We start from the raw sequence: 21,680 nt of genomic DNA on the forward strand, positions 1-21,680 counted from the left end.
TATTCTAGGCCCTATTTACTGTATATGAAACCACTGTTTCATATAGGTTTATATATATATATATGCCATATCTGATACAGTATGAGTAAATAAAGGTAATTTAAGACCACATTATTTAGTTTGCATTGCGACATCTTTAATATAGGCCTACAAAAAGAAATGTGTGTTGGTGTTTGACATTTGAAACATGCAATGGTGCCAATAGTTCTGCTGATACACAAACTTTCAGACCTAGAAGTGCGTATTAAAAAAACAAAACAAAGTGATCCTGTTTGTGACCAGTTCTTCTTGGCATAGATACTCCCGAAAGTAAACTACACTGCAAACCCTAATTTTGTCATTACTGTAAAAAATCAAGTTGTCCTAATTCAACTTTACTTGAAATGTCAAGTTTTGGGCTCATAACTCAAATAGATACCTTCATCTCAAACGATTGAGAAAATTGAGGCTATGGGGAATACCCAGAATCCCTTGCACTTTATTTAATTATGTTTCCTTGGTCAAAGGAAACATTTGGGGGCCTTTAAATAGTTATTAAGAATTCATTGTATTATGAAGAATTGTAGTATTATTTATGTTGTTTTGTTGCAAATCGTTGTTTGTCTGATGTCACCATTAGGTCCTCTTTGGTCAAGTTGGACCCTGTTACCTGTATGTCAGTTCACCTTGTGCATTTACAACTAAAGTACAGGCAGGCCAATGTATGCATTTCTGTGGAGAATTACGTTTATTTAATGATTGACCTAAAATCAGTTATAATCTTCATTTTTTTAAGCTGTGTCATTGTGTGACCTAAATTTAAGTCAGTTCAACTATAACGATTAAGTAGGAACATCTATTTATAATTAGCAAATCAGAGTTAAGTCTACTTGCATCTAGTTACCTTAACTTAGTTCAGTTCATTCTATATGAACATCAAGTTTGGTGAACTTAAAAACACATGTTTTGCTCAAGTCAATTGAGTAAAGTCAACGTATAAATGCTTTCAGTTTATCATAGTAGGTATTCCTAAACTATTTTCAATGTGATTTAAACTTTATATTATCTGTCCAAGGTGTCATGATAAATGGAAAAGGCCTTAAAGGGATAGTTCTCTCAAAAATGTAAATTCAGTCATTATATACTCACCCTCATCTTGCTATAAACCAATATGACTTTCTTTCTATTTTTGGTACACAAAGGGAGAAATCTGGGGGGAAATTCTGCAATGGCAGTTGGTGACCACATCGTCAAGTTTCAAAAGGACACAAAAGCATAATTCAGAAGTCAAATAAATGATTCCATGAGACTCATGCATTGTTCTGAAGGCATACGACAAGGTTTGGTGTGAAACAATCAGAAATCTGTGTGGGGCGTTCTAGCGAGAACTCCCTTTGTTTTGCTCCAACCAGACCACACCGAGATATTCACAACATAGCACACAACACACAAACCAGAGAAACAAACTTACAAAACATGCCTGAAGAGTTTGAAGTTGAAGAGGAGATGCATTTCTATGCCTAGCCTTATTTGTATGAAGCGGATGTAACACTGTTAAGGATGGGCAAGGAGGAGGCGAGAACCACCTTGCCAATATAAATGATAATTTAATTAAACTCAAACCAAAAGCACAAACATAAACACACACACATGACGGACATGCCCGTAATTCTCTCTCTCTCTCGAACCATCGTCACCGGCCGCCTTTATCCCACGCGCGCCTCATCAGGCCGATTGGGGACCGGGTGCGCGATATTCCGACCGGCCCCACCCCCCTCCACTCCACACTCCTCCCGGCGTTATCGCAGGCCGGGGTGCCACCGGCATGACTTACATCCCCCCTATCCCTGGGGCGGGGTGTATCTTGCGTCCTGTGTGGTCATCCCCGCCTTCCTCGACCTGGGAGGAGACAGGAGGGGAAAAAACAACAACAAAAACAAAATAGGCGAGGGAAAAGGCCAACACGGTGCGAAAGAGAGAGAGAAAAAGCTCACTCACCGGTTCTCTGATGTACCGTCGCGTGGTCCTTGAACACTCCTCCACACTCTCTGGCGGATGACAGCCGCTCCTCTCCGGGCGAACCGGAGTCAAATCTCCAACCCCCAGTGGACAGAACGCCCCTCCGCTTTTCTGGCGGCACCTGGGGACATTCCTCCGCCCTACCGCTCCAGGCAATCGGGGAGTTACTTCCCTCCTCCCCTCGCGGACGGCGGTCTTCACTCGACCCCTCCGCGTTTCTGGGGGACGGCAGGGCACTCCTCCGCACCTGGCAGCGGCTCCATCGCTCCAGGAGGTCGAGGAATCCAGTCCCTACTCGCCCCGCGGACGGCGGCCGTTCACCGCATCCGGGCGGTCGGGCTACTCCGTGACCCGGCAGATGGCAGCGGCGCTCCCCTGGGTGGACGGCAGTGTCGAGGACTCTACGACGGGCATCCCTCCTCCTTCCCGGGCTTCGGCACCAATGTAACACAGTTAAAGATGGGCAAGGAGGAGGCGAGAACCGGCTTGTCAACATAAATCATAATTTAATTAAACTCAAACCAAAAGCACAAACATAAACATAAAACACACACACACACACACACACACACACACACACACACACACACACACGACGGACATGCCCGTAATCCTCTCTCTCTCGAACCATCATCACCGGCCGCCTTTATCCCTCGCGCGCCTCAACAGGCCGATTGGGGACCGGGCGCGCGATATTCCGACCCGGCCCCGCTCCACACCGGAGTACTCTGAAATCGAACTGAGAGAGATGTAACTATCCCTTTAACCACGGGCCTTACTGATTTCTTCAGTCTGACAACTGCAGGCTTGTCAATATTCAAAATATCTGGTGTGACTCCATCTATGCCTTTTTTTCTATGTCTAGGCATGATGAAATGTCAAGAAAATAGAAATAAAAATGAGTTTTCAAGGTGCAACTGTTACAACTTTCTCTATGTCTAACTAGTCAATTTTCTGGTGTCACTGTAATAAACAAGACCTAACCTTTGTATAATGTAGTTCAGTTAAGCTGTTGCTATGGTAAAGGCTTTTGGTGATTGGAGATCCTTGCACCAGACCTGTATGCTGATCCGTAAAAGGTTCCTCTAGTGCTTTTTGTCCAGTAAGGAAAACACATGCTGTTTCATATAAATCTGCGCTCCACTGACTTTGCTCTGTGGAAACTCTTATTTTGTTTAGTTGAAGTAGCTTAGCTGGTCTTTGGAATATGTGATTATGCAAATGTATAATTTAGTACTGTCTATGCTTAATTACAGTAACATAAACACAGTATTGCATGGCACATTTGATTAGGCAAATTGGCTGCCATTTAACCTTTCTTTGCCATTTATCAATAATAGATGTTAAAAAAAATTTATATATATATATTTGTTTTGATTTTCTGAAGAATATATGAGCACACAAGGGTGTTGTGAGTGGGTTCCAGGGCGCTGCTATGAGATGTTGCTATGGTGTTCTGATTGAATTTTAGCATGTTGATGTTTTGTTGTTTAGGCGTTCTCTGTGGTTTCCAGGTGGTTATTTAATGGGTCATGTCAAAAGTCTTGGTCTTTACATATGATGATCATAGCAATCTGGTCTCAAATTCAATGTTAGGGACTTTTTCATCTGTTGTGCCATCTAATAGGCAAATAGCATAATTCTGATCACCTCTCCTAAAAAAGCAGCACAATTTGAGGTATATAAACCCTAACCCCTTAGTATGAGCAATAGTGATGTTTGCCTTAGCAAATACCACTTATTATCTATTCATTGTTAATGCATGTTTGCGTGACTCAAGGAAATAACAAATCTTGCTTGGTCAGAAACCGCAATAGGAAATTGAGTTGTCATGACTGGCTTCACTGTGTCAGTGAAAGATCACATAGTTGCATTTCCTTGCACGTTTATTTGTATAGGTGTGAAATTATTAAAATAGGTTATTAATACCGTTTTTAAAGTGAAAGTTCATTCTCACCTTTTGCATATTGTTTTAGACCAAGAAATTGTATCCTACAACATGCAATTTAATTTATATTCAGTTTTCTAGAAGCTGGTACAGCTGGTAGATTAATCACTGGCTTTCACCGTCTTTATTGTTTGATGTAGAATGCAGATCCAGGCTAATCCAGCATAAGAGGTATAACAGTCAGGCGCAGCTCTCATGGCTGCTTTCCAGGTCAGAGAGACGCCACGGTTTGATACAGTCCATTAAGTTACAGCCGCCTCAGTTATTTTTGCCTCTGCTGAAAAGGAAACTATGTCAGAGGTCTTATAGTGATTGAAATAGATAGTAAATATCGTTTTTTTATCATTTATTTTCATTGATATATAAAGGTATTGATATTAATTGAAACTTCAATTTAGCAATGCATTTAAAACACACAAATCACCCTAGCAACCAGCTTGAAATGCACTAAAACACTAATATCATCATAGCAACCACTTAGCAACACTCTAAAACAATCAGGTCACCAAAGCAACCACATAGCAACAGACAAAAACACATTTCCAAACACACTAGCAACCACTTAGCAGTGCACTATAAACACTAATACCCTAGCAATCACATAGCAACAGCCAGAAACACATTTCTTAACACACTAGCAACCACTTAGCAGTGCACTATAAACACTAATACCCTAGCAACCACATAGCAATGCACCAAAAACACTCAGATCATCATAGCAATGCACTAAAACATCTATATCACCCCAGCAAGCATATAACAATGCTCTAAAACACCCTGATCATCATAACAACCACATAGCATTGCTCTAAAAACACTCATGTCACCATAGCAACCATATAGCGATGCTCTAAAAACACTCAAATCACCATAGCAATGTGCTAAAACACTGATCACCATAGCAACCATATTGTAACTCAATAAAATCACTCATTACCTTAGCAACACACTAAAAACACTCATATCACCATTACAACCACATAGCTATGCATTTAAAACATTGAGATCACCCTAGTAACCACTTAGCAATGCTCTAAAAACTCATCTGCTCCATTGGGGTGGACGGTAGTGGCGAGAACTCTACTACGGTGTATCCCTCCTCCTTCCCGGGTTTTCGGCACCAGTGAAAGGAGTTTAGACGGGCAAGGAGGAGGCGAGAACTGCCTTGGCAAAATAAATAATACTTTAATGAGAAACTTAAACAAAAGATACAAACACACATATGACGGACATGCCCGTAAATGATCTCTCTCTCCCCGCACCACCTTCCGCGTTCGGCCTTTATCCCACTCTGAGGCTTAATTAGCCTGATAGGGGACCGGGTGTGTATAATCACAACCCATCTCGCCCTCCGCCCTGTCACACACTCTTATCACCACACAACCACATAGCAATGCATTTAAAACATTGAGATCACCATAGCAACCACAGCTACTCATTAAAACTCTCAGAACACTCTAGTAACCACACAGTAGTGCACTAAAAACCCTCACACCCTAGCAACCACATAACATTGCAACAAAAACACTCAGAACACCCTAGAAACCACACGGCAATGCACTAAACACATTCCATTCAGCATAGCAACCATATAGCAATGCATTTAAAACAATCCGCACTAAACCTGTCCTTAACCCTGGCCCATTTATAAAAACAAATTCTAGCTATTAAATATTTTAGAGCTGAAACTAGAAAAATGCATATTCAATGCAGAAATGTTAATGTTTTTGAACACACCATGCTTTTCCCAGGCCTGGAAACCATAATTTTATCTTTTCAGGTTTTCCACGACCATGGGAACAATGTCTTTAGCATAAAATTACATTTCATCTTGGATTTTTGAAACAGGTCCAGAAACCAGTGGTGAAGACATCATGGCTCTACTCGTCAAAACTGTCTGTTTGAGTACAAAATTATTTCCTGATTAATTTAGCATTTCCTTCAGTAGTTTACAAAAACAGGCTTTTATAGAAATCAAAAACAGATGTTCAATGAGCCAGTGAAATGAAAATCATGGCTGATAAACGAATCCATCTCTCTGTGAGGTTTATTAAACATAATAGATCTTTACTGTTGATCTAACAACAGTTCTATGAGATCTGTAGAAATGGGGCATTCAGCTTGAGGATTGGTGCTTTAAAGCTGATTTAGTCGCATTAAATAGTTCATCGCCAAAATGAGATTTCAAATACCAGTCTGTAAATTGTTTTCTGTTGGGTGAAAAAATGCAACTACCATAAACAGGAATGAATTTAATCTTTTCAAACAAACAAAATGTTCAATTAAAACCCCTTACTTTGTGGGGCGTGCAAACATGATATGGATCTAATAATATAATAATAGTACATTTAAAATAGTGATTTCCAATCCTGGAGAAGTCATCATGGCAATTAAGGAAATCTTCAGAATTCAAAGTCCTGAAAATTTCTATAATGAATATACATTTTTTTCTAGTTATGGTCAGCTTTAAAACACTTCTATAAAATATATATATTTTTTATATTTATCCAGTAATCTGAAACAACTAATAAGTTCTGCCCACAATGTTTATATCTGAATGAGGTCTGGGCTTTGTGATGGGCAATCCAAAACCTTGAATTTGTTGTCCTTAAGCCATTTTGCCGCAACTTTGGAGGTATGCTTGAGGTCATTGTCCATTTGAAAGACCCATTTGTGACTGAACTTTAACTTCCTGGCTGATGTCTTGAGATGTTGCTTCAATATATCCACATCATTTTCCTTCCTCATGATTCCATCTATTTTGTGAAGTGCACCAGTCCCTCCTGCAGCAAAGCACCCCCACAACATGATGCTGCCACCCCCATGCTTCACGTTTGGGATGGTGTTCTTCGGCTTGCAAGCCTCACCCTTCTCCCTCCAAACATAACGATGGTCATTATGGCCAAACAGTTACATTGGACCAGAGTAAATTTCTCCAAAAAACAAAATCTTTGTCCCCATGTGCTCTTGCAAACTGTATTCTGGCTTCTTTATGGCAGTTTTGGAGCAGTGGCTTCTTCCTTGCTGAGCAGCCTTTCAGGTTATGTTGATATAGGACTTGTTTTGCTATGGATATAGATACTTGTCAACCTGTTTCCTCCAGCATCTTCACACGATCCTTTGCTGTTGTTCTGGGATTGATTCATACAAAATTACGTTCATCTCTAGGAGACAGAATGCGTCTCCTTCCTCAGCGTTATGATGGCGGTGTGGTCCCATAGTGTTTATACTTGCATATTATTGTTTGTGCAGATGAACGTGGTACATTCAGGTGTTTGTAAATTGCTCCCAAGGATGAATTAGACTTGTGGAGGTCCTCAATTTTATTTCTGAGGTCTTTGCTGATTTCTTTTGATTTTTCCATGATGTCAAGCAAAGAGGCGCTGAGTTTGAAGGTAGGCCTTAAAATACATCCACAGGTACACTTCCAATTATCTAAATACTTGACATCCTTTTCTGGAATTTTCCAAGGCACGGTTAACTAAGTGAATGTACATTTCTGACCCACTGGAATTGGGATCTGTAAACAATTATTGGAAAAATTACTCGTCATGCACAAAGTAAATGTCCTAAATGACTATTTGCTAATAGGAAATTTGTGGAGTGGTTAAAAAAAATGTATTTATCTTAAGGACTTCAACCTAAGTGTAAATAAACCTCTGACTTCAACTATATATATATATATACACAGTGCCTAGCAAAAGTATTCAGACCCCTGACCAATTATCTCTTATTACTGAATTACAAATGGTGCAATGAAATTACATTCTGTTTGATATTTTATTTTAAAACACTGGAACTCAAGATCAATTATTGTTAGGTGACATTGGTTTTATGTTGAGAAATTAAAAAAACTGAAATATCTTGCTTGCTTAAGTGTTCAACCCCTGTGCTGCCCATTGTTGAAGGATCATTGGTTAGGCTGTGAATCTGAAGGGAAATGAAGACCAAAGAGCATTCCACAGAAGTTAGAGATAAAGTAATAAATATGCATTGATCAGGCAAAGGGTACAAAATATTATCCAAATGTTTGGATATCCCAGTGAGCACAGCTGGATCAATAATCAGGAAGTAGAAGCTGCACCACACCACCCAGGCACAGCCAAGAAAAGGCCGTCCCTCAAAACTCAGCGCTCTAACAAAAAGTAGTCTTGTGAGAGAAGCCACAGAGAGGCCAACAATCACTTTGAAGGAGCTACAGAGTTCAGTGGCTGGGAGTGGAGTAATGGTGCACCAGTCAACCGTATCAAGAGCACTGCATAATGCTGGCCTGTATGGGAGGGTGGCAAGAAAGAAGCCATTACTTAAAAAGTACCATCTGCAAGGATGTCAGTGACCCAGCTGCGATGTGGGAGGTTTTGTGGTCAGATGAGACCAAGATAGAGCTTTTTGGCCAAAACTCAAAAGCACTATGTGTGGTGCAAACATAACTTCCTGTGCCTCAAGACACACCATCCCTACAGTGAAGTATGGTGATGGCAGCATCATGATGTGGGGATGCTTCTCATCAGCAGGGACTGGGTGTCTGGTTACAATTAAAGGAGGAATGGATGGAGCAAAATATAGAGAACCTGCTTCAGTCACTAAAAAACTGAAGCTTGGGGGGAAATTCACCTTTCAGCTTGACAATGATCCCAAACACAAGGCCAAAGCAACATTGCAGTGACTCAAGAACAAAAAGATAAATGTCCTACAGCGGCCCAGTCGAAGTCCTGATCTCAATCCTATTGAGAATCCGTGGCACTATTTGACAATTGCAGTCCACAAGCATCACACAACCAATCTGAACCACCTGGAGCAAATCACTGTGTGCAAAGCTGGTACATATGTACCCCAAAATATTTAAAGCAGTTATTGCAGCAAAAGGTGGCTCAACCAAATATTAATGTGTGGGAGTTGAACACTTATGCAAGCAAGATATTTCAGTTTTTTATTTTTCATAAAAATATTTCCCAACAAAAAATCAATGACAATCAATGAAAATCAATGAGTTTCAGTGTTTTAAAATCACTGAATGAAATTTCAGAGTACCATTTGTAATTCGGTAAGATGAGAGAATTCTTCAGGGGTCTGAATACTTTTGCAAAGCACTGTATGTGTGTGTGTGTGTGTATATATATATATATATATATATATATATATATAATATAATATATATAATATAATTTTTTTTTTTTAAAGAGCAGTTACCAATAAGATTATTCTATTCTATTATTATGTACTGTATACAGCCCACATAGCAAAACATGACTTAGTTGATGCTGTTTTTCTTTTTGTTTTTTTCTGAGAATCAGATTAGCCTATAAAGAGATGTTCATGGTCCTCGAGGGCATCGTGCTATTTCCTGTGACTTAAAGGACTGTCTGTTATCTTGTTACATGACCAGTGGCTATTAGATCTTGTGCCTTTTATCCATATTGTCTGCATGAAATGTTGATACAAACGGTCTTGTAACTGCTGCTGTTTCTGTATTTCTGAAAAGTTGACATTTAGGGTTAGTAACAACCTGAATCTTTGAGCTTTGAAACTTTGAACTGTCTTGGATTAAGAGAATTTGAATCTTGTGTTCTCAGCCCACTCCAGTATTCCCTGTACACACATGACTGTGTGGCAACACATAGCTCCAATGCCATCATTAAGTTTGCTGACGATACAATGGTGGTAGGTCTGATCACTGACCATGATGAAACAGCCCACAGAGAGGAGGTGCGCACTCTGACACGCTGGTTTCAGGAGCACAACCTCTCCCTCAGTGTCAGTAAGACCAAGGAGCTTGTGGTGGACTTCAGGAGGAAAGACGGAGAACACAGCCCCATCACCATCAATGGAGTACCGGTGGAGAGAGTCAGCAGCTTCATGTTCCTCGGTGTCCACATCACTGAAGAACTCACATGGTCCATCCACACTGAGGCCGTTGTGAAGAAGGCTCACCAGCGCCTCTTCTTCCTGAGACGGCTGAGGAAGTTTGGAACCACATCCTCACATCAGAATCAGCTTTATTGCCAAGTATTCTTGCACATACAAGGAATTTGTCTTGGTGACAGGAGCTTCCAGCGCACAACAGTACAAAAACAGCAGCAAGACATAGATAATAAGAATAAAAAAAAAAGCATAATAAAAATAAATAATTATACATATACATCCCCACATACACACACGTAGTGCAAATCTAATAAAAATCTGTTATATAAAGAACAAAAATACAGTATATTATGTACAGAGCAATGTAAGTAATGGCAGAAGTGGATATGTTAGATAATATAAATAGACTTAAACTGTGTATTGCACATAATTATTGCTTAATGGGGCTGCTTTATCTGTTTATGAGATGGATAGCCTGAGGGGGAAAAACTGTTCCTGTGCCTGACGGTTCAAGGCAACAGTTCAAAAAGGTAATGGGCTGGGTGAGTGGGGTCCAGATTGATTTTTACAGCCTTTTTCCTCTCTCTGGAAGTGTATAGTTCTTGAAGGGGTTCTATACAAGCACTGTAGAGAGCATCCTGACTAGCTGTATCAAGGCCTGTTACGGCAACCGCACTGCTCTCAACCGCAAAGCTTCCCTCCCTCCAGGACATCTATAACAGGTGGTGTGTGAAAAAAGCTCGGAGGATCATCAGAGACTCCAGCCACCCGAGTCATGGGCTGCTCTCACTGCTACATCAGGCAGGCGGTATCGCAGCATCAGCACCCGCACCAGCCGACTCCATGACAGCTTCTTCCCCCAAGCAATCTGACTTTTGAACACTTGATCTCTCACGATCGATATACATCAGCACTGCACTTTATTAATCTTATTATCTCACATTGGACTGTCATAAATTATATTCTCTCTTAACAATACTGACAACTGACTATCAACCGACAGCCTGAATGTCAAAATAGCACAATACAACACGCTGTATATTTTATACATACTATTATTGTATACTGTGTATTCTATATTGTGTGTATTGTATACTGTACTTTGTATATTGTGTTGTGTGTAATTAGGTGTATATTAGATATGTAAATTGTGTTGTGTAATCTGATGTTATTGTAGATTGGTAAATGCCTCCTCACTGTCATGAGTTGCTCTGAACTGCACCCAAGATTTCACTCACTGTTGCACTTGTGCATATGGTTGTGACAATAAAGTGATTTGATATATATTCTTTTTTTATTTTCAAATAATGAAATCAGTTCACTCATGGTCAGGGTTTAGTTTGGGGTTAGTCTGTAGAAAATGTGCTTTATATAAAACAACAGTCTATACGGTGCCTCCTTCATCTAATGTGTTTGTTTATGTCTTCAATCAGTGTTAGAAAAATGTTCTTGGCCCTATTATTGAACCTAATGTTCTGGTTTGCTATATGATGCATTCGAATGAGAATAGGAAACTGTGGTTAACTGTAAAATAGAAAGCAATGAAGGACATCTGCCTTATTTTTCTAATTTAGAACTCATGCACACTTTATCTTTTGCTGTGTCCAAAATAACATGCAATCATTCTGTTTTTGACCCAGTACATCACTGTATATAGTAAATAAATGTACATATGTTGATTGCTGTCACAGATCTAAAAATTCTGACTGTACAATGTCCAAATAGCTTGACAGTGTGTGCATGCATTTTATAATTGTATAATATTTATGGAACTGCCCTCTTTTGATGACAAGAGAGTGTGCAAAGCATCAACAGCCCCGCCCATTTTTCTTTTTATTTATTTTTGCTGTTGCCATAGCAAACTTTCTTGATTTCTGTGGCAATTTTTAAATTCACATAAATGGTTAATAGCTATTTTTAAATTAATGCATGTATGTTTTTAATAGATGATCTTAGTAATGATTACATTTAGACTTTGTACCTGCAAATGTAACCTGCACATACAGCTCCATTGAAAGCTATGTGTTTGTATAATCATGTTGTATAGTGATACTGGACTAACCTGCTTGTACTGCTTGTCGCCTCTTCTGTCATGACATCATAAATCACTTTAAACACTGCTCTTTGTGACTGTTCATCTAACAGTCTACCCCCCTTTTTGTTTGTCCACAGAGCAGAGAAGACAGAAGTACTGAGTGATGACCTTCTTCAGGTGAATATTTCTTCCTTTCCTCTATCAGAACTGTGAATGATTGCAAAAATTGACCAGCATTCAAGTTTGGAATCTCAAACTTTATACTTTTTTGACACAAATATAAGCCCCATATATAAGTATATGTCCACACTAATATGTTTTCAGTTGAAAAGTCAGTTTTCCAATTCCTAACAGACTGATCTCACAGTGAAATCGGAAACAGTAGGTTGACTTTTCTGTAGCTAAAATCTGTCTGTGCTAACTGAAATTCAAAACACTGCCCCCATGGTCAAAGTGGTAAGTGTTGTTGGGTGCATGGGCACATATGAGCTCCATTTTCCAGGTGTAATTTCCACAGAGGGGCACCAAAAGGAGTTGTTTTCAGCTGTTCAGGCAATATAACCATGAAGAGGAATACCTAAACATCAGTGGATAAAAATGTGAATGTTTGATGGAAAAAATACAACCTCCAAATCGCACTCGTCACTGATTATGCAAATAAGACTTCCTGGTTTCAATGTGGGATACAAACCCGGGACTTCCATTCCACTGACGCAACGTGCTTCCTGTTGTGCTACAAGGGAAGGTCTGAGAGGAGATGGTGCTTGTTAACAAGTAAACATAATGTGACCGATCCTACTGTAACTCTCCGAAACAACATGCCGACTTCCATTGAGTGATCATATTGTTTGTTAATTAATAGTTTTTCAAAATATACAATACTAGAGAGATTTTGAAATTCATATCAGTTAAGGAAAAAGCAGTTTCAGTGTGGATGAGTGGCGTAAAAGTAGCAAATTAACTCAAATTAATAATATAATAAAAAATGTCAAATTTATTAACACATCAATAGCATCAAACCTAATAGGCTCTTACGTGTCTCGTGACCAAATGTCATGACACAAGAACCATCAATGTTTGATGTTATTGCATGCCGCCATATTTGATTTATGGAGTTTATTAACGCTTTGATTTGAGACTGAATCGTATTAAGAGATCATATGCCTTCAGTATCATTTAATAGCAGTTATGAATATAAAGAAATGAATGCTGGGTAGGGCTTCCTGTCTCTGTCTCTTTTCTCTCCTCTGCTTATGTTTCTCTCAGTTGAACTTTAGTCCTGAACATTCTCCGTTCCCACAATCTCATCTCTTTCACACCCCTCCCCACTTCTTTTTTTCTGGCATGCAGCACATAACTAGAGAGTAACTCACTGTCTGAGGGTAATTGATTCTATATAGGTATTTCTACCCTTGCCAGACTAATATGTGCAAAATGTGCATGTGGCTATGGCTGTTATGAACAAAAGAAAAGCCAAAAATAGCTGGAAAATGACCAAACAACTAATTTAAAGGGGTCATGACATACATTTTTTATTATTTTGATATGTTCCTTGAGGTTCACTTATTATATTAGTAAAGTTTTTTGCACAAAAACCAGTCATCTGTTTGTTAAACACAATCATTTTACACCCTCATTCTGAGCCTTTGTCAGAAGCCCTTGTTTTGGTGCTGCTTCTCCTTTAAGACATGACAGTAAATGCACACTGTTATGATTGGCTCTCTGTTCTTGACTGTCCTGCCATCTCACTGCTCGCCACTATGGGTGGGGCTATGGAAGTAATAAGGTAAATCAGGCTTTGTTGTGTTGTTGTGGAGGCGGTCAGATGCAAATGTCTACTACAATGTGACATCTCAATGTGAAGGAAGAACGAGTTATTTTGGCAGATTGGTTTCAACAAATTTTTGCATTTGGGAAGTTTTGAGTTCTGAAACTTACAGTATGTTTTTAATAGTACAATGTCCTCTTGTATGGTGGTTTATATGTTTTACTAACTATAAGACATCATCCCGCAACACTGTCGGGAATCAACAACTGGCTGACGACATGAATGTGTTTTACTGTAGATTTGAAAAGCCCAATCTAACACCCCACTTCACACAAACATTAACACCCCCTACAAACACCCTCCCCCCCTTATGCTACTCAACCTGCACTTAAGATCTTTGAAGTGGATGTGTGCCTGGTCTTCCGGAAACAAAAGACAAGGAAAGCACAGGGCCCTGATGGTGTTTCACTCACTTGTCTAAAATCCTGTGCTGACCAGTTGGCCCTCATCTTCACACAGATCTTTAACAGATCACTGGAGCGGTGTGAAGTTCCCTGATGCTTAAAATGCTCCACTATCATCCTTGTCCCAAAGAAACCCAAAATCACAGGACTTAATGACTACAGACCCATCGCTCTGACATCTATGGTCATGAAGTAATTTAAGAGACTGGTGTTGACCCGCCTGAATGACATCACTGGACCCTTTCTGGATCCCCTTAAATTTTCATATTGAGCAAACAGGTCAGTGGAGGATCCAGTCAACATGGGACTCCATCATATCCTGCAACATCTGGACAAACCAGGAACATATGCAAGGATCCTTTTTGTGGACTTCAGTTTGGCTTTCAACACCATCATCCCAGCTATTCCCCGGCCTAAATTAAACCAACTCTCTGTTCCTACCTCTATCTGTCAGTGGATTACCAGCTTTCTGATAGACAGGCAGCAGTTAGTGAGACAGGGGAAATTCACTTTTAGCACCTGTACGTTCAGCACTGGTGGCCTTTAGAGATGTGTGCTCTCCCCACTACTTTTCTCTCTGTACACAAATGACTGCACTCCCAAGGACCCCTCTGTCAAGCTCCTGAAGTTTGCAGACGACACCACTGTCATCGGCCTCATCCAGGATGACAAGGAGTCTGCATACAGAAGGGAGGTTGAACAGCTGGCTGTCTGGTGCAGTCAAAACAAGCTGGAGCTCAAGGTCAAGGATATCTTAATGTCCCTGAGGAGCCATTTGTTGTGCAGTCAGCAGTAAACACACAATCAGCAGACAACATTATTAAATGGACGCCAATGGCAGCTGGAACAAATAAGTTCTAAAGTCTGTTTGTCCTACATGTTGGCAGATTGTATCATGTTAGAAACTTAAACTCTTTGGACAGGGGGTGGCTATAATCTGGGCCTTCTTTAAAACCCTTACCTTGTACAGATGAGTTAAGTCATTCAAGGTCATGCTTGCAATTTTGCGGCACGCTTTAACGATACCCTGCAATCTGTGTCTATTTTTAAGGTTAAGTGACCCGCACCAGCTAACAAAAGAAAACCTAAGGACAGATTGAATAAAACAAGAATAAAACATTTTCATAAAAGTATTATCAACATTAAAACTTCGAAGCTTACGATAAAAGTACATACATTGATGGTCTTTTCTACACACCGCATCCACCTGATACGCGAAGGTCAACAGCTGAACACGCTCAAGACAGTGGAGATGATTGCGGACTTTAGGAGAAACCCCCCAACATTGACCCCCCTCGCCATTCTAAACATCACTGTGGCAGCAGTGGGGTTATTCAGGTTCCTGGGCACTACCATCTCACAGGACCTGAAGCAGGAGACCCACATTGACTCCATTGTGAAAATGGCCCAGCAGAGGCTGTAATAACCTGCCACAGGTGCTGCTGATACAGTTCTACTCAGCAGTCATTGAGTCTGTCCTCTGCACTTCAGTAACCGTCTGGTTTGTTTCAGCTACTAAATCGGACATCAGGAGACTACTAAGGACAGTTTGGGCTGCTGAGTGGATTATTGTTTGCCCCCTGCCATCCCTTCAAGAATTTTACACTTCCAGATTGACGAAAAGGGCTGGAAAAATCACTCTGGACCCCACTCACCCAGCCCACTACCTCTTTGAATGGTTCTGGACAGCTCTACAGAGCACCAGAACTGTCAGGCACAAGAACAGTTTTTTTCCCCTCAGGCTATCCATCTCAATAATTATGTTCAATAAACAGCTTAGTCCATTTATGTTTATCCAACATATCCTACCTCTTCTGCCATTTACATTCCATTGCACTATATATCTATAACAGATTTGTATTTATTTATTAGCTCTGTCTTGTTGTTGTTGTATTGATTGTGCACTGGAAGCTTCTGTCACCAAGACGAACTCCTTATATGTGTAAGCATACTTGGCAATAACTCATTCTGATTCTGATGTTTAAAGATCAAGGAAAGTTCCTATAAAAGAGAACATTAAGGGTTGCACGACTACTCGAGTCGAATTTGATTGGTCATGATGTCATTCCACACCCGACATTTGGTTTAGTTAATTTTTTTTATCTAATCCAGAGACATTCATACATTTATAGATGTACGTAAGGGAGTCCAAATACTTTCTGCCACTGAATGCTTCACATGGGCGTCAAGACGATAAAGGGTCTCATGTTCAAACTTGTCAGCATTTGTAACTTTTAAATGTTGCTTATATACTGCAACTTCAACTTCACTCATGCTTTCCATATCCAAGGGTCAACGTTTAACTGCCTGATTGCTCAGCATCTATGGTTTACTAGTAGAGAAGAGAAACATGATAATGGTCCATAAACTCCCTCTTTAAATGACTCCAAATGAAGACTGGTTTGGATATCCACTGGGTTTTAAGGAATTGGTGGTGTTTGCAGATGATTCCTGTATTTGCACTTTCTCTGGTAGTGGTTGAGGTTCTTTATATTAGTAATTTGTCGACTGAGTATCATCCCCAGCATGGTGAACTCTGCCACAGGCTGGTGGGGCTCCGTCATCATTTCCTGTTTGTCTTGACATGTTGTTCTGCTTGGAACTGTGGAGCCTTGATCAGAACATCTGTAATGTAGTTCTTTTCCTCTCCATTTTTCCCTTTTCCTCATTCACCATAGAATTCTGGATCAGAAATCTTGTGGTGGGTCGATGGCTTAGATAAAGAGCAAATGAGAGAGATTGATTATATGCAATATTTAGGAGAAAAAGTGTATTTTTTTATATACTTTTTATTTAATAAAAAATATTATAATGTAAATAGTCTGAAATAAACAATATACTAAATAATATAAATACAATATATAAACGAAATCATTTTTTAAATATGCAATTTTTTGCAGAAACTGAATTTTGTATATAATTTGTATATTATAAGATATTATAATAATGTAAATATTCTAAAATCATAATATATTAAATAATATAAATGAAATATAAAAATTATATATAATTTATCATTTTTATATATATAATATTTAGCAGAAAACATTATAAATAAATGTTATTTATTTATTATATAAAATTTAAACATAATATATAATATAAATTATACATTTTATTTTCCCAGATATTATTTTTTATATCTTAAATGTACTAAAATAAACAATAAATAAACAGGAAATCATATAAAATAAAAATGTAATATAATATAAATTATTATTTTAACCATTTAAGATATTATCTGATTTTTTCAGAATATTTATTATCACCACATAATCCTTTTTGGTTTATTTATTTCCTATTTATCGACTTGCATGTGTATATGATGTCTTGCATCTATTTATAAATGTATACGACAACATGTTAAAGTAAATGACACTATCAGTGGACTCAATTAATTCTAGGATATATTCTACCATAAATGCATGTATAATTGTATCTTCTGCATATAGATTTTTTTTTTTAATCCGTCTTTATTGCAAGTTTGCACTGAAACAACAGTTTAAGTTAAAAACAGTGTGAGGTTAAAGCTCTGTCAGCATTGCGGTCATGTCGCTTGACTGCAATCCTGAAAGAGCTTCTACCTCAACCAGCAAGTTTCAGTTCCACTGTATCTGTCTGAAGCTATTTAAGAGATTGTCAAACACATTTTAAGGATTTGTTCAATTTAGATATGAGTGAGAATGTGAGAAACAACAAGTCTCTACAAGCAAAACCACTGTCAGTTTGTCGGCTTTCTGTAACTGTATGCATGCAGACAACAGCTCAGTAACTGCGGAACTGGTTCACGCACAAACCACAGACAAACATTGACACATCCTGGAAACAAATTAAGGAAGATCTGCATCCCAATCCGTCCAATATAAAATAAGTAGACAAGTATAAGCCGTCTTTCTGCGCCACTAACGTCACCAAAGGGAACTGAGAAGATAACGACTATTTTCACACTGGTTTCCAAAATACTCGCCATTGATCAGAGGGAAAGCCCCACCCCAAACTCACATCATTGGTTCAGCTCCCCCTTGATTATTTCGCCTTTCTACAGGGGTATCCCAAATTAATACATTTTGTCCACTTCAACCGATATCCCGTGCTCAGTGAGTAGGGGGCAGTGAACACTCAAGAGGGACCCTGCAAATCCTGCAGGAAATGCAGAACAGGTGTGCATGTAACCATGGTAACGGATCTTTAGTATGGATACTAGAACCTTTGATGATTGAACTGGAGAATAACTGGGTGTGAATATGGTCGATTGTGTGCTTGATTACAGATTGAGCGGCGACTGGAAACAATGCGATTGGTCTTTCACAATGCACACAAAAGGATGGTCACATGTCTACAGGGCAGTCTGGGCACAGATGTGGAAAAGAGACATGTAAGTAATGGCTGCCTTTGATGTCCCCAATCATGATACACATAGATGCAATCTTCACTTATTTAAAAAAAAAAAAACATTATATTAGGGCAGATTAGAACCTGGAGCTCCTTGTGAATTTAGGATACTGACCCATGTATTTATCCACTGACTAACACAATCCCAGAGCTGACAGTGTCAGATCAAGTTATCACAAACTATATTTATAGGAGTGCTTGAATTGGTCATCAATATTTGAAACAGTAAAATATTATTTGACATTATCTGCACATAACCTAATTAATATTCATGAGTTTAGCCACTTTGTGTCCCCACCCATTTTTAAATCAAAGTGACACCCATGTCATTGAATCAGTTCAAACTGGTCATTTAAGTGAATCGATACATTACTCTGATTTACATCAGCAATTTTTTTATGTATTAAATATTTTAATAAACTGCCATATTTACAAATTGATGCATTTTCTATATATTGTTAAATTAGTGCATATAAATGAGAATGATTTGAACAAACATTTTGAATTGCAATTCTTCCTTTTATTTAGAGAGAACAGTGTTAAAAACAAATATGGGTCATTTATAGATTTTTGTTCTTACGTTAAACATTTTGAATATACTTTGCAACAATGGCTGGCTGTTCAGTCGAAATGACATCCATGTTTCCTAGAAAAAAAGCAGTACATAAAGGGACAGTCACCCCAAAATGAAAATTCAAAATTTCTTTCTTCTGCAGAACACAAATTAAGATTTTTAGAAGAATATATAAGCTCTGTAGGTCCATACAATGCAAGTCAATGTGTACTCCAGTGTTTACATTTACATTTACATTTATGCATTTGGCAGACGCTTTTATCCAAAGCGACTTACAGAGCACTTATTACAGGGACAATCCCCCCTGGAGCAACCTGGAGTTAAGTGCCTTGCTCAAGGACACAATGGTGGTGGCTATGGGGCTTGAACCAGCATCCTTCTGATTACCAGATTACCAGTTATGGTGCTTAGACCACTACACCACCACCACTGTTTACATCCATGTCTTCAGAAGCAATATAATAGGTGTGAGTGAGAAACAGATCAATATCTTGTTTTCTATTTATGTGAAAGTGAGACTAAACAGGCACCACATGTGTCTTTCAGATGTAAAAGTGAAAATGAAGATTTAGAGGAAAAAAGGACTTACATTTTGATCCGTTTCTCACCCACACCTGTTTTATTGCTTCTGAAAACATGGATTTGACCACTGGAGTCTTATGGATCACTTCCATGTTTCCTTTATTTTTGATATTTGTATTTTTATTTTCTCCCCAATTTGGAATGCCCAATTCCCAATGCGCTCAAAGTCCTCATGGTGGCATAGTGTCTCCAGGTCACTCTGTGTGGCGGAGGACGAATCTCAGTTGTCTCCGCGTCTGAGACCGTCAACCCAAGCATCTCATCACGTGGCTTGTTGAGTGTGTTACCGCGGAGATGTAGCACATGTGGAGGCTTCACACTATTCTCCATGGCATCCACGCACAACTCACCACGCGCACCACCAAGAGCAAACGACATTATAGTGACACGAGGAGGTTACCTCATGTGACTCTACCCTCCCTAGCAACCGGGCCAATTTGGTTGCTTAGGAGACCTGGCTGCAGTCACTCAGCACGCCCTGGATTCGAAGTCACGACTCCAGGGGTGATAGTCAGCATCTTTACACGCTGAGCTACCCAGGCCACCCCATGTTTCCTTTATTTGATTTTTGGAGCTTCAAAGGTCCAATCACCATTCACTTGCATTATATGGACCTACAGAGCTGAAATATTCTTCTAAAAATCTTTGTTTGTGTTATACACATCTGGGATGGCATGAGGGTTAGTAAAAGATGAGAGAATTGTCTTTTTTGGGTGAACTATCCCTTAAAGCCTTTTCAGAGCAAATAGATAATAATCACAATATATAGCGAATATCATTAAAAGGCTGAAAAGAATAGAGATTTTTCAGCTATATCACAATTGGTTAAATGATTCAGTATTTTTGTCCTCTTAGAAAAAGCTTCCTCTTACGGCCCTCTCACAATCCATGCTGGAAGGAGGAATTCAGCTAGGAGACGAGTCTCTCATTGGGTGAGTTTGCAAGCTCTTTGGCTCTTTCATAGCCAGATGGGTTGTCCAAGACCATCAGTAACTTGGTCCGCCTAGCCAGTGCTTCATACCCTTAATGAGGGAACTTCGAACATGAACTCTTCTATGGGCAACGGCTCAGTCAGTTTGATGATCAAACATGCAACATTTTCAGGAAAAGTGTTGCTGTGGCCTCTGAAGCCATGTGACTGAACATCCCCGAGTGATTTGTTTTCTCAGGCAGACGTGTACAGTATCTACGGGGGACGGAGCTGTGAAAATACGGTTTTGCTAAAAACATCAGTGAAATCCATATACAATGTCAGGATCATAAAAAGCTAATGTTATTGTAGCCTCTTGCTGCTTGATGAGGATTGGTTCATTGTATTAGATTAGCGAGATGGGATCGTACGTTTTGCTTGCAAGGGCTTCCTTGACTGGACGTGTATGTGTGGGTGGACTTAGAATTATTTAACCATGTAGGACATGCTCCTAGATCATCATCCTTGCTGGTCATTGAGCAATATTGCTATCAACCAGTATGATTGTAGGGTGTAGTTTAGATGTAGTAGGGGCTTGAACACCATTCCTATCATCAACCTATTATTTCCCTCTCATTTTAGGAATAGGTTATTGTTGGGTTAGGTTTAGGGCTATGATTGTTTAATACATATGATGTTCCAGGACCATCAAAGGATGTTGAAAATGTCCGGAAACTACTCTACTTGGCTCAATCACTAACAGTAATGGAGCATGTGCCTTTATGTGTTTGTGTCTCCAGAAAGATGATGGAAGTTTGCGGAGAGGCTGAAAGCAAGCTGGCCTACGAGCAGAGCCAACATGAGGTCCAGCTGGAGAGAGACGTTCTAGACCCTCTCAGTCAGCTAGCAGAGGTATGTAATGCCAAAGACCTGCACGTAACCTGCTTCTACTTAAACATGCTATGTAATGTAGGTGACATTTCTGTCTTTATGCTTGAAGGTGGACGTTCCTAATCTCCTGAAGCACAGAAAGAATTTAGCCAAGCTTGTGTTGGATTATGATTCTGCAAAAGCCAGGTGTGTGTTTATAAATGAAATGACACACATCCACTGCATGATGGATTTCAGCAGGTTTATGTTGCATCAT

General features: G+C 39.4%; 1 protein-coding gene across 3 annotated transcripts in view; it reads left to right on the plus strand.

The window, feature by feature from the left end:
- Positions 1-21,680, plus strand: part of arhgap17b (Rho GTPase activating protein 17b) — a 43,236-nt gene that overhangs the window by 820 nt on the left and 20,736 nt on the right. For all 3 annotated transcript variants that reach the window (XM_052131454.1, XM_052131453.1, XM_052131455.1), the window contains exons 2-6: positions 11,981-12,020; positions 18,346-18,450; positions 20,479-20,555; positions 21,334-21,445; positions 21,534-21,610. In XM_052131454.1, the coding sequence (XP_051987414.1) occupies positions 11,981-12,020; positions 18,346-18,450; positions 20,479-20,555; positions 21,334-21,445; positions 21,534-21,610 (411 nt within the window). The remainder of the gene's footprint in view (positions 1-11,980; positions 12,021-18,345; positions 18,451-20,478; positions 20,556-21,333; positions 21,446-21,533; positions 21,611-21,680) is intronic.

Source organism: Xyrauchen texanus, chromosome 8 (genome assembly GCF_025860055.1).
Source record: "Xyrauchen texanus isolate HMW12.3.18 chromosome 8, RBS_HiC_50CHRs, whole genome shotgun sequence".
NCBI classification, from domain to species: domain Eukaryota; kingdom Metazoa; phylum Chordata; class Actinopteri; order Cypriniformes; family Catostomidae; genus Xyrauchen; species Xyrauchen texanus.